This window comes from Manihot esculenta, chromosome 16 (genome assembly GCF_001659605.2).
Source record: "Manihot esculenta cultivar AM560-2 chromosome 16, M.esculenta_v8, whole genome shotgun sequence".
Lineage (NCBI taxonomy): Eukaryota > Viridiplantae > Streptophyta > Magnoliopsida > Malpighiales > Euphorbiaceae > Manihot > Manihot esculenta.
The window spans coordinates 24,582,460-24,596,717 of NC_035176.2; the positions used below are offsets into that span (position 1 = coordinate 24,582,460).

At 38.0% G+C, this 14,258-nt stretch overlaps 1 protein-coding gene across 1 annotated transcript in view; it reads right to left on the reverse strand.

Annotated features, from left to right (window-relative positions):
• Positions 1-1,142: 1,142 nt before the first annotated feature.
• The window catches only part of LOC110602919 (subtilisin-like protease SBT2.2), a 32,520-nt gene continuing 19,404 nt past the window's right edge, over positions 1,143-14,258 (reverse strand). Inside the window, exons 6-10 of the mRNA XM_021740520.2 lie at positions 4,250-4,532; positions 3,157-3,488; positions 2,403-2,673; positions 2,032-2,313; positions 1,143-1,824 (exon numbers count right to left, since the gene is read on the reverse strand). Of these exons, the coding sequence (XP_021596212.1) occupies positions 1,397-1,824; positions 2,032-2,313; positions 2,403-2,673; positions 3,157-3,488; positions 4,250-4,532 (1,596 nt within the window). The 3' untranslated portion in view covers positions 1,143-1,396. The remainder of the gene's footprint in view (positions 1,825-2,031; positions 2,314-2,402; positions 2,674-3,156; positions 3,489-4,249; positions 4,533-14,258) is intronic.

The window sequence follows — 14,258 nt, forward strand, 5'->3', positions numbered from 1 at the left end:
CGACCGTTTAAGTGGGGGAGTGTTAGGGTCATAGAGTTTTCAGGGATCAAAACTGTAATTTTCCAACATTGGAATTCCTAGAAAGCAATATTGGGATAAAATAATAGAAATTAGTAGGAAGATAATGGCCGAGACAATTTGTTGTAATTTTCTTTTCATGTATTTATTTTAGGGGGGTGTCATATGAGACATGTTGATGTCTCCTCCTGCCACAAGCCTAGTTGTTCCTAAGGCTCTTTAGGGGGGAGTGACTAGTTGGCCACCAGCTGGAGCTGGGCCCAGTTGGCTACCGTAGGCCTACGGAGATCCAAGTTGTGCCTTCACTCCTTGTAGACCGTCCACCTGTCTACAAGGGAGGTGAGAATTATTGTAACGATTGCATCGATGATAATGTATAATTACTATTTTGCCCCTATAATAAAATAAGTAGCCTGTTCATGAATTCTCATGTTCAGTTCTTATCTTTTGGGCCTACTGTGAGGCTTCTGATGGAATGCTGCCTGTAGGCTTCGTTGTCCATTTATAAAAATTTGACTAATTAGGGTATTCATGTTCACAGGGTATCGGATGATTCTTAAGGCTGACTTGGCTTGAAGGTGTTCAAGTCAAGTGCCGCACGATTCCAGGTGATTGCTGAAATTTGAAACCGTGATAATTGGTATCAGAGCACTTGATATAAATATATACGTTTAAATATATTATTTGATATAAGTGCATGAATTTAAACATGTCATTTATTAATCTCTAATTTATTTTAGACCAATTATATATATATATATATATATGACAAAAAATTAAAAGAATTGATTATAATTGATAAAATGTAAAAAATATTTAATTTTTTTTTATCCATTTAGCCAATTATAAACGGCTTATTCCAAATGAAGCATGAAAAATTGTTAAATCTTTTGGAGACATTTTCAAGAATCTATAAAGAAAGATTATTAATGGAGAAAATTATTATTTAATCTTTATAGTATGATAAAATTAACTAATTGATCCTTATAGTTCTCTAAACTCAACTAAAAAATTCTCCTATTAAGTTTTAACACTGTGACCATTAGCTTCTCTCACTTTTACCATATACACTAATGGTAACCTTTTAGTTGAGTTTTCAAAATTATAGAAATTACTTAGGTATATATTTGGCAACACAGGACTGAATTAGTTAATTTCTCTATACTATAGGAACTAAGTAGTAATTTTCCATTATTTACTAATAATATCCGCAGCACAAATGCTCTGGCATTTACATCATGAATGAAAAAATTGGTTAATACACATCTCACAAGCAAAGGACAAAAAACACAAAATACAAAAAGCTAAAAAGCAGGAAACAAACCACATTCCACAAAAAAAAAAAAATAAATAAAAAAAAAAAAATTTCCCTCAATCCTCAGCCATTAGTGGTGTTATATGTGATTTTAAGAATCACTGCCAATGGAATGTTGAGAACATGACCTTGATTTCCATAAATTCCAATCCTTCCAAAGCTGGCAGTAGAGCTGTTCATAGTTGCATTGAACATTATATATAGGACCTGTTTCTCTCCACTGGCAATGGAGAAGCGAGCCGGAATCACCTTCATTGACACCCCGTACGGTGCGCTCCAACTGACACTATAAGTCTCGTTACCGGCAACATTAACCACTGTTCTTTTAACAGTTCTACATTTGTCTAGCTTAGCAATGGTGACTGTGGGCAAGTTTAGGTCAGTGCCATTGATGGTTGAATTATAAGTCAAACAATTTTGGCCTGTATAGTTGAAGATCACAGGACCAGATCCATTAATGCCACAAAGAAACAACATATAGTCATCGAAACCTGCAAAACAGAGCATATACATCTTCATATTCATTAAAAGTACAAAGCAAATCCGACAACTTTGTTAACAAACACAGCAGGATCAATACTTTGTGATTAGATTCATCAAAAAGCAAAATTCCCATGTCAAAAGGGCATATATGATAAGAGCAAAATAAAGTTCAGTGGTTAGAGAAGAGCATAGTTAATAAATTCAGAGCGACTTACTGGAATCGAAAATCAGACCCGGATCTAGAGCTGCTGTTGCATTTACAAAACCACTGCCCATATCGAATGGTGTTGCCGGAGTCTGATTTTGATCTGGGTTGGCATAAGCACGTTGAGCTTTTATTGGCCCACCATTCTTATCATGCAAAGAAGCTGTTGTGGAGAGTGCTGAGGCTACTGCTGAAGGGCTGAAACTGGGGAACTTTTGCTTAACCAATGCAGCAAGTCCAGCAACATGAGGAGCAGCCATGCTTGTTCCAGACATCAATGCAAAGTTTTCACCTAAAGGATTAAGTTCATGCTATAATGTAGGTGATAAAAGTGTGTAATCTGTACATAGAATCATTATTGTTTACGCTGTGTATTCATACCTTGAAATTCTACTGATTCAGTTCCAAGAGAACTCCAAGCTGCCCATATAAAATTTCCAGGAGCTACGAGGTTTGGTTTTAAAATGTCAGCATCATCAAGAAGACTGTCTTCTGGATCTGGTCCTCTAGCAGAGTAGAACATAATTACAGGAGAAGAACTATTGTAGTTAGCTTTTACTCCACCTGAAATTCTTGCAATTGCCCGAAATCTAGTAATTTTCCCTGTGAATTCATCTCTATCCAAAGAAGAATTGTAGTATTTAAGTAAAATCTGCCACAAGGATTAAGAAACATTAGTAAGTTCTCTCTAAGCATTGCTCTGTGTGCGTGTCTATGAGGAAGTTCCTTTTTCTTTATTTGGGAATAAAAGAAAGCAAGGAATCAAGAAAGGGGAGTGGAAAAGGGGCACATGAGACCACCAACAAATTCTCTCCAAATTGGAAGGAAAAGTGAAGGAAATTCTAAACATAGACCATTTGCCCTGTAAATTCTTTTCTGAAAAAAAAAAGGGAGGAACAAAAATCTAACCTCACCTATTATAAAACTTTTTTCCTCTACCTTTAGAATTTCATCAAAAAAGTTTAAAAGGAAAATCATTTTCTTCTTCCTCTTAACACTTTTCCCGCTGGTTTTCTTTCCCCTCACTTTCTCTCCCCCTGCATATTTCTTCATACAGTATTAAAGATTTTTGAAGTGCAAAACTAAGAAAAAGCATATGCATTTGCCGGCACATACTGAGACACAAAAGCTTCACCTTGGAATCATCAGGAGATGGAACTATTATGCCAGACATCCTCATTGGAATTGGATTAAGCCGAAAGCCAACCACAGTAGAATCCATGTAGAACACAACACCAGCAGCACTGAGGTTTTTGGCTGCTTGTAAGGCTTGTTTAATGGTGGAGAGTCCAAGCACAAATCGAACTGAATAACTACATATCAAGAGGTTCCCTTGGACTAGATCCTGGTTCAAGTTGCTGGAATCTTGGCATTCACCCGCATACATGTCATTGGCAATTGTTGTCTCATTGTTTAAAGCATGAAGTGCAGATATCAGTGTGTACATAGTACCATTATTCGTACCCGCTGAAAAGCAAATGTTAGTCTATCTCCTTACAATGCTAAGTACACAACTATTAGGACTAGACTGATAAATAGCTTGATATATGTAAGGAACAATGATAAGTACATGTTGGGTAATGGGTCTTCTATAATCTGTACATGAAAGCATGATAAATCATAAGGTTTAAACTATACTAAAGTCTATAATGTACATCCAAATAGACGCTGCATATCTGGTTGGTAAAACAAAACTACCAATTCATGGTCAATAACTAAGACTCTTATATTTGAATGCATCAAAAAAAGGAAAGAAACCTACACAAGCAGAATACCAATAATTTTAAAACATAGTATTTGTTTATTTTCTTTGCCTATTCATTGAACATAATGCACAGGATGAGATTGTTTTGATGCATCTTCACTTTTCGTCAAATCAATCATGTGCATGTCTCGACATTCAGAACTCCAGTACTACTTTTGCTTTCAACACGAAAGCAAAAATTCTTAATATGTTTTCCTTGTATGATTATTCTGGCATGCGATCGTTCTTGTTACTCCTTCACATGCAAGATTCAAATTTTAATGGGTACCAAGTGATGGCTCTTAATTTATTTGGAGTATTTATAAGGTTATGATCACTCTTTTCAACCTCCTGGTTTCACCTTCTATTTCGAGTTGTTTAACCACCTTATATTTTCACCTTTGATCAAGAGACTCAAATTCATCACGTCATCAGGAACAAAGGAACTGATAAGAAATGCTGTAACTTCAGACAACAAACTTACGTGCAAGCCCAACTCCAGGAATAGTTACATTGTTGCCAAGCACTATAGAGTTAGTATACACTCTGTCATGAGAAGCAGCACCAACAGTGAAAATCCACGGACTGAAGGAAGACATGCTCTTGGGTGATGGCCCAGTATTGCCTGCTGCTTGCACAACAAAAATGCCAGCCTTCACTGCTGAGAGCAGAGCCATGTCTATGGGATTAAAAAATGTTGCAAGACCAGGAGGGCGCCTGTTGGGAGTGATTGATAAACTTATAATATCAACCCCATCCTGAGCTGCCTGAAAATTCATGACAAATGTTAGTATGTATTATGATATCCATGTCAGTACATCATTGCAAGGCTTCAAGAAGGAATGTGATCTCAAGAAACAGGCTCAATATAAATAGTTTTGGCTGTAGGTGCATGTAAACTAAGTACAAGCACATGGAAAAAGTAGTGAAAAGAATAAGCATTAAATTTCAATTATACTCCAGGAACATTCTAAGAAGCCAAGGCGTATTCGGTTAGTCATCATTTACAAGAAATTGGAAAAGCAGAATGTGTTTCCAAGCAGTATGGCCCTGATGAAACTTGTGCCCTTCTCATACCAAAGTAGGAAAGTAGAAAACTTGCCTATGGAAACATAGAACATGTTGACTTATTTGTTGATTTTAGGGATATGATTTGATTTGATTAGAATCCTTAATTATTTCTGTAATCATTCTCTGATTATTTGCTTCCTATTTAGTTATAATTCTTTGTGTATAAATAGTCATGTAAATCAATTGTAAATATCAATAGTGAAATACAAGAATACTCTAAAATTCTACAAAATTTTTCGTGGTATCATAGCTTTTTCTTTATTTAAGGCTTAAATCCAATTTTTGCTTTTTAGGCTTTCTAAAACCCTAAATCTACCTTTTTGGTACTACTCTATTTAGGGACCTTTTAACATCTCACCGCCGCCACCCAGAGGATTGTCAAACCGTCGTCGGCCAGACCGCTCAGCTCCGACGCTAGAAAGTCACGCGTAGGGGTGAGCATTCAGTCAGTTCGGTTCAAAACCGAACCGAATAAACCGAAAACCAAAATTTTAGTGTTTATGAAAACCGAACCGAACTGATTTTGGTCAGAAACCGAATCGAACCGAACCGGTCTGATTCGGTTCGGTTTGATCGGTTTCGATTTTTAATATTTTTTTTATTTTTTACACTTTATTTTTAGTAGTTACAAATTTAATTAAAATATTTCAATCTTAATATGATTTAATTTCTCTATATTATTGAAAAAACATATTATTATCACTAATCGGTTCGGTTCGGTTTTTTAGATTTTTTTCTGATCAAAACCGAACCGAACCGAAATAACCGAAATTTCTGAAATTAAAAACCGAACCGAACCGAAATATATAAAAAACCGAACTAAATTTTTAAATCGGTTCGGTTCGATCGATTTTTTTTATTTGAACCGAATACTGCTCACCCCTAGTCACGCGCATGAGACTCACGTGCTCTTCCTTCCCGGCACGTGAGATCAGCTCGACACTGCTTCGCCCCTCCATCCACTCCAGTGCCGATTCCGACCTCCTTTCCGGCCATCCTGTGCCACTACCTGGTCCTGTGGTGATTTAGTTAGGCTCTCTTGTGTGTACAACCTTGGGTACCTATGGTTCATTTATTTTTACTATGGCAGGAGGTAAAAAGGTTTCAATTCCTTGCAAATTAGTCTCGTAAAACTTGATGAAACCAATTATCTTGCTTGGTCAAGGTCTTGTTTGTTGTTTATCAAAACTAGAGGACTGCAAAACTATGTCATTGGTAATAAGAAGCAACCGAATGAGAGTGATCCAGATTTTCCTCAATGGGACTTGGATAATTGTCTTGTTATGACATGATTACTTAACTCTATGCAACCTCATATCTCTAAATCTTATTTGTCATATGATACTGCTGCAAATATATGAAAGGATTTGCCCTTAACTTATTTCAAGATTAAAAATAATTCTCAAATTTATGATATTTGGAATAATATCTATGGTACTAAGCAAAGAGAAATCACTATCTCTCAATTTTATTCTGAGTTATGTGACTTATGGCAAGAACTTGATTACTATCATGACTTTCAGATAGACTGTACTGATATAGTCAAATTTCTAAAAATGATTGAAAAGGAGTGTGTAACAGCCCGGCCCCGTACGACCGGCCCTGTTACCGCTCACAGCCCGTGACCTTCCTCTGGGCCCAGCCACTGTGAGCAGCTCTTAACATCCCTTCACCCTCACGGGTTCCAGGCAGGATTTGTCCCTCGGGGGAGCCATTACGGCCCGCCCTAGCCCGAGTGGATTTGGCCCAATTCCTTCCTCTGGGAATTAGGTCGCCTCCCCCACTGCTCGAACCCTTGACCTCCCACTTTAAGGGAATAGTCTGGTGAGAGTGAGTACCACCAGACTATTCCCTTAAAGTGGGAGGTCAAGGGTTCGAGCAGTGGGGGAGGCGACCTAATTCCCAGAGGAAGGAATTGGGCCAAATCCACTCGGGCTAGGGCGGGCCGTAATGGCTCCCCCGAGGGACAAATCCTGCCTGGAACCCGTGAGGGTGAAGGGATGTTAAGAGCTGCTCACAGTGGCTGGGCCCAGAGGAAGGTCACGGGCTGTGAGCGGTAACAGGGCCGGTCGTACGGGGCCGGGCTGTTACAGAGTGGGTCTATGATTTTTTCGCAAAGTTGAATAACAAATATGATCCAATTTAGGTCTAAGTGTTGGGGAAAAATCCTTTTACTTCTCTAGAAGAGGCTCACGCCCATGTTCAACAAGAGGAAAATTTTTCCTTCTCTAGAAGAGGCCCACACCCATGTTCAATAGGAGGAAAATCGTCAACATGCTATCTCTATACTGCATCAGTTGAAAGGTGTAAAATGATAATATTTGTTGTATTTCACAATAGAGATTACAACCTATTTATACATGAGAGACGGTATCTAAACAGGAAGGAAAATCAAGCCTATGATTATACAATCCCTAAGATTAAGCAACTGACCTATCTATCAATATTTACTTCCTATAACCTATAACACTACCCCTCAAGTTGGAGTATAAATGTTAATCATGCCCAAGTTGTTACATATATAATCAACTCGAGTCCCATTTAGAGCTTTAGTGAAGATATCTCCTAGTTGTTCTCTAGTTCGGATATGTCCTGTTAATATTATCTTTTGTTGGACCTTTTCACGAACAAAATAACAATCAATCTCGATGTGTTTAGTCCTCTCATGAAATACTAGATTGGAGGCAATGTGGATAGTTGCTTGATTATCACACAACTTAGTAGACACCGAATTTGTGAACCCAACTTCTTCCAATAGTTGACGTACCCATAAGACTTCACAAATGGCTTGTGCTATGGCTCGATATTTAGATTTAGCACTAGAACGGGAGACCACATTTTGCTTCTTACTTTTACATGAGACCAAGTTACCTTCCACAAAAACACAATACCCAGTAGTTGACCCCCTATCAACCTTCGAGCCTGCCCAATCAGCATCAGAAAAGCATTCAATATTTGAGTGCCCATGGTTACCATAGAATAGGCCTCGCCCTGGGGCCCCTTTAAGGTAACAAAGAATCTGTCCCAAAGCATCCCACTGGGCAACAGTAGGGGAGGACATAAACTGACTTACCACACTCACTGAATATGCAATATCAGGACGAGTCAACGTCAAATAATTCAGCTTGCCAACTAATCTTCTATACCTTTCAGGATCTGCAAATGGCTCACTGTCTTCTGTGGTAAGTTGAAGGTTAGGGGTCATTGGGGCACTACAAGGCTTATCACCCAATTTTCCGGTTTCTGCTAACAAATCAAGAACATATTTTCTTTGAGATAAGAAGATATCTTTCTTACACCGCATAACTTTGATTCCCAATAAATATTTCAATGAACCCAAATCTTTTGTATGAAATTGTGTTTTAAGAAATTCTTTTAGGGATGTGATGCCAACAATATCACTTCCTGTGATAACGATACCATCCACATATACTACAAGCAGAATTACTTCATCATCAGAATTTCTATAAAACACTGAGTGATCACACTTACTCATCTTCATTCCAAACTGTTGGACCACCTCACTAAACCTGCCAAACCATGCCCGAGGACTCTGTTCCAAGCCATAAAGGGATTTTCGAAGTCTACAAACCTTGTCTGACTCCCCCTGAGCAACAAAACCAGGTGGTTGCTCAATATAAACCTCCTCCTGAAGTTCACCATGAAGAAAAGCATTTTTAATATTCATTTGATGCAAAGGCCAATCATGTGTAGCTGCCAAGGAAATAAACAATCGAACATATGCGAGCTTGGCAACTGAGGAAAATGTATCAGAATAGTCAACTCTATAAGTTTGTGCATAACCTTTGGCCACTAAACGGGCCTTGAGGCGAGCAACAGATCCATCAAGATTTACTTTCACTGCAAACACCCATTTGCACCCAATAGCCCGCTTTCCTGGGGGCAAGGACATCAACTCCCAAGTACCATTAGTGTTAAGGGCCATCATTTCCTCTTCTATTGCAGCACACCAACCAAGATGGGACAAAACCTCAATAACAGTTTTGAGAACTGAAATAGAATCTAAAGCAGTGGCAAAACGAAGATGAGGATAATTGATCATAAGAGACACAAGATGAAATAGGATAAGTGCAAGTACGTTTACCTTTGCAAAGAGCAATGGGCAAATCCAAATCAGACAATGAAGGATCAGTGGGAGTAGGATCTGTCGATGAAGAAGCAGATAGCGGAGCGGAGTCAGAGTCCTCTAAGCGTCTGGAATACACATGAAAGATGGGAGGGTGACCTGACACATGAACGAAAGATGGGAGGGCGACCTGACACATGAGCGAAAGATGTAGTAGTCTGAGGAGACAGAAAGCGAACAGTGTATAACAAGAGGTCATTTTCCTCCCCCTGGGTGTTATAAACAGATGATGGCGGAAAAACCGGAGTGAATTCAAAGAATGTTACATCCGCAGACACAAGATACCGATTCAGATAAGGAGAAAAACAACAATACCTTTTCTGACGTCGAGAGTAGCCAAGTAAGACACATTTGAGTGATTTGGGATCCAATTTAGTAACTTGTGGACGAACATCACGAACAAAACAAGTACACCCAAAGATACGTGGCTCAATAGGAAACAAAGATTTAGTGGGAAGCAAAATGTTATAAGGGATATCACCATGAAGGATGGAGGAAGGCATGCGATTGATGAAAAAACAAGCAGTGGATACAGCATCAGCCCAAAAACATTTAGGTACTATCATTTGAAATAAGAGGGCTCTGGCTACTTCAAGAAGATATCGATTTTTTCTTTCGGTAACTCCATTTTGTGAAGGAGTGTCAACACGAGAGGACTGATGAAGAATCATTTTTTGTAACAAATAAGATTGAATTTTCCCAGAGAGATACTCTTTAGCATTATCACTTTGCAATATACGAATGAGAATATTGAATTGGGTTTGAATTTCAGCATAAAACGCACAAAAGATAGAAAATAATTCTGAACGACTCTTCATTAAAAATAACCAAGTAGTACGAGAGAAATCATCAACAAAAGTAACAAAGTACTTAAAGCCGACTTAAACACAGTAGGACAAGGACCCCATACATCTGAATGTACTAACTCAAAGGGGGACGAAGCCCGTTTATTGACTCGAGACACTGAAGGTAAACGATGATGTTTGGCAAATTGATAAGACTCACAATCTAAAACAGACAAAGAATGAAACTGTGGATATAACTTCTTCAAAGCCAAGAGAGAAGGATGCCCCAAACGACAATGAACATCAAAAGGTGTTAAACGCGTGGAACATGCAATAGATCTAGGTAGTTGCTGATCCAAGACGTAGAGACCCTCTGACTCACGCCCTTTACCAATAATTTGTTTCGTCGAAAGATCCTGAAAAATACAGTGATCGGGAAAGAATGAGACACAACAATTCAATGCACGAGTGAGTTTACTAATAGAAAGCAAATTAAACACGAACTTAGGGAGACATAACACAGAGGATACATAAAGAGAAGGGATTAAGTTGACATGACCAGAACCCATGACAAAAGATTTAGTACCATCAGCAAGAGTAACATAAGAAGCCGATACATGAGACTCAAGATTGGATAATAGGGTAGAATTACTTGACATATGATCGATAGCACCAGAATCAATAACCCATTTGGAGGATGAAGACACAAGACATGCAGTAGAGTTACCTGATTCAACAATTGCAGTGATAGAGGAGGAATTAGAGGATTTCAGAGATGCCTGGTATTAGGTGAATTGTGCATACTCATCTGCAGATATCAAAATCCCCTGATCTGAAGGGGCCTCAACTGCCATATGCACCATTTGTGTGCGCTGATTCTTATTCTGTAATTTTTGACATGTCTTCTTAGTATGTCTAGGTTCGCGGCAGTAATAACAAATGATTTCTCCTGAGTCAAAAATAGAACCTGTTTCCCCAGAACACTGAGATCCTTTACCACCATTAAAACCTTCCATTTGCCCACCTCTGTTATTCTGTCTGCCACTGTCATTGCGGCTAACAAGGGCACTAGTGGGGTGTAAAGGAATTGGAGATTCTGTACGCAATACTCTAGTGAACACATCATGTAACGATGATATTTCAGAGTCAGAAAGAATATGAGACTTAGCTGTCTCAAACTTTGGAGGGAGACCTGCAAGAAAGCTCATAATAGTCATTTGCTCTCATTGAGTTTGTTGAGTTTTCACATCTGTACTAAAAGGCATCAATATATTAAGTTCTTCATAAACTCTTTTAAAATCCATAAAATAGGATGTCAAAGTTCTATCATTTTTCTCAGCTCGGTAAAACGCCTTACACACATCATAAATACGGGAAATATTCTCTTTGCCAGAATATAGAAATTCCAGATACTTCATTAATTCTTTAACAAATTCACAATGATTAATAAGACTAATCACCCTCATTATGAATAGAATTTCGAATCTGTAGAAACAAACGAGCATCATCCCTCATCCAATCTCTACGAGTTTCATCAATTGGAGGATCCTTTATAAGATAATCATTCATTTCAATACTTCGTAAATAAATACGGATAGTCTTACTCCAATCAAAAAATTAAATCCATTTAATTTGTGTTCTGTGATTTTAGTCATCACATGAAGCACATCAGTTACTGTGGTTTTAACTTCAGCCATAAGGACAACCAACCCAAAACAATCAAAATAAACAAAGGATCAAAAGAATAGTACCCATGAACAGTACCCGGTGAACAATGCCAGATGAACAGTGCCCGAATATGAATAGTACCAAAAACACCACCACCCAACACCCGAACGGCAAACAAACCTCAGATCTAACAAGGGGACGGTGTGGTGACTCCAGCGATGGTGACCGGAGTAGCGTCGAAGCAGGGACGCACCTTCATGCGCTGGCACGTGGAACTGCGGTCGGTCATTGTGGTGGAGCGTGAGGCCCACTCACCGGCCAAACGCTTGTCGGCTCTTCAAGGAAGCTTCGCCGGCGCTCCGACTTCCTTCCTAAGGGTGCGGTGAGATCCAAATATTATCCTTTATGGGTAACCCAAATGAATAGAGCTTTAAGTCTCCAAAAAATTTTAAATATCTATGGGTGAGGCTCTGATACCATGTAGAATGATAATATTTGTTGTATTTCACATAGAGATTACAACCTATTTATACATGAGAGATGATATCTAAACAGGAAGGAAAATCAAGCCTATGATTATACAATCCCTAAAATTAAGCAACTGACCCATGTATCAATATTTACTTCCTATATTAATATATTTACTTCCTATAACCTATAACAAAAGGGTTGGATTGGCTACTAGTTTGAGCATATTACAGCCTCCTAATTCTGAGAAAGATCTACATTGTGACTATTGTGAAAAATCAAGGCATACCAAAAAGACTTGCTGAAAGTTACATGGTCGTCCCACTAGTGGCCGTGGGGGAAAACAAGGCACCTCTAGAATTCAAGTTAATTTAGCAGAAACTGCGGAGGAGTCCTTTAAGGAGACAACAACTGCTGAGTAATTCAGTCTCAAATGCCTCCTATCTCATATTGACACATCTTCCTTCTCTGGACTTTGTAAAGTCAGGTAATGTTTCCTCTCTTAATACCGTTTCATGGATTATTGATTTTAGTGCGAATAGACATATGACAGGCTTTTCTAAAGACTTTCTCAATTATTTTAATTCTTTAATCAAAGATAGTGTCAGAATTGTTGATGACTATTTTACTTCTATATCCGAAACAGGTTCTGTATTTGTGCACACAATATTAAATTACCATATGTCTTTCATGTTTTCTATTTTCCTGTCAACCTTTTATCTGTCACTGCTATCACCAATGTTCTTAATTGTAAATTTGAATTTTTTCTGATCATTGTATTATTCAGGATCTTCTCATAGGGAAGAGGATTGGCAATGGTAGACTGTATGATGGCTCATACATGTTAGAAGGTAATCCAGGTTCTCTGATATCTCAAGTTTGTTTTGGAGAAAATAAGGATGTCAATTAGGAAATACTATAGTGGCATAGGCGGTTAGAGCATCCATCATGTTTTGTGTTAGAAAAACTTTATCTTAGTTTGTTTGCTAGAACTCAGTTTGGTTCTTTATTTTGTGATACTTGTGAGTATGCTAAATACACGAAAACCTCATATCCTTTGAGTCATAATAAAAGCCAAATTTCTTTTGTGACTATTGATTCTGATGTTTGGGGGCCTACTCAAACTGCCTCCTTATCTGGTAATCGATGGTTTGTCACCTTTACATGACTTGGGTCTATTTGATTAAAGCTAAAAGTGATGTCTTTTCTTGTTTTCAATCCTTTCACAATATGATTTGTACTCAATTTGATACTAAAATGAAAATTTTGAAAACTGACAATAAAAGAGAATACATGGATAGTAAGTTTTATGCTTATTTGGAGACCAATAAAATAGTATACTATATAAGTTGTCCTTATACTAGTGCTCAAAATGGCGTTGCTGAAAGAAAAAACAGGTATCTATTGGAGATAGTGATCTCTTATGTTCACCATGAACCTACTCAAAGATGCAATCCTTGTATCTGCTTATCCTATCAATAGAATGCCTCTTAAGTCCCTTAACTTTATGAGCTATTTGGAGGTTTTACAAGAAAAGAATTCATACATTGTTCCACCAAAAGTACTTGGGTGTATTTGCTTTGTCAATACTGGAATGGCAGGAAAGTTGGATCCTAAGGCCCTTAAATGTGTATTTGTTGGTATTCTCTAACACAGAAGGGATAGAGGTATTATCACCCTCCATCTAGAAAATACTTTGTCAGTATGGATGTTACCTTCCGAGAAACTGAACCCTACTTCAGTACTACCCACTCACCTCTTCAGGAGGAGAATAATGAGCAAGAAGAGGTGATTGATTCTGAATGATATGGTTTATCTAGAGAGTTCGAGTTCCAGTAGACAAGGGAAGATGTCCAACCAAGGGGGAGAGAATTGGATGTTTGGACAAGGCAGATTTGAGGAGGTATTCGAGGAGAGACAAGGCAGAAAAAGCCATTATGCAGTCTACTCAGAGTTAATAATCTTCTTCTGGTAAGTTACCCACAACTTTTGAATATTTTAATGATTTAGATAAACCTATTGCACAAAGAAAAGGGGTCAGATCTTGTACTAAACACCCTATTTCTAACTTTATTTTTTATGAATCCTTATCTCCCTCCTATAGAGCTTTTGCCTTATCTATTTTCTCTGTGTCTTTTCCACAGGATTGGAAGGAAGCTCTTATAGATCATAAATTGAAGAGAGCAATGATTGAAGAGATGAAAGCACTGACCAAAAATGAGATATGAGATCTTATCATTTTTCCACCTAGAAAGAAACTTATTGGCTGTAAGTGAGTGTTCACACTAAAACACAAAGCTGATAGTACAATTAAACGATTTAAAACCAGATTGGTTGCTAAAAGATTTACACAA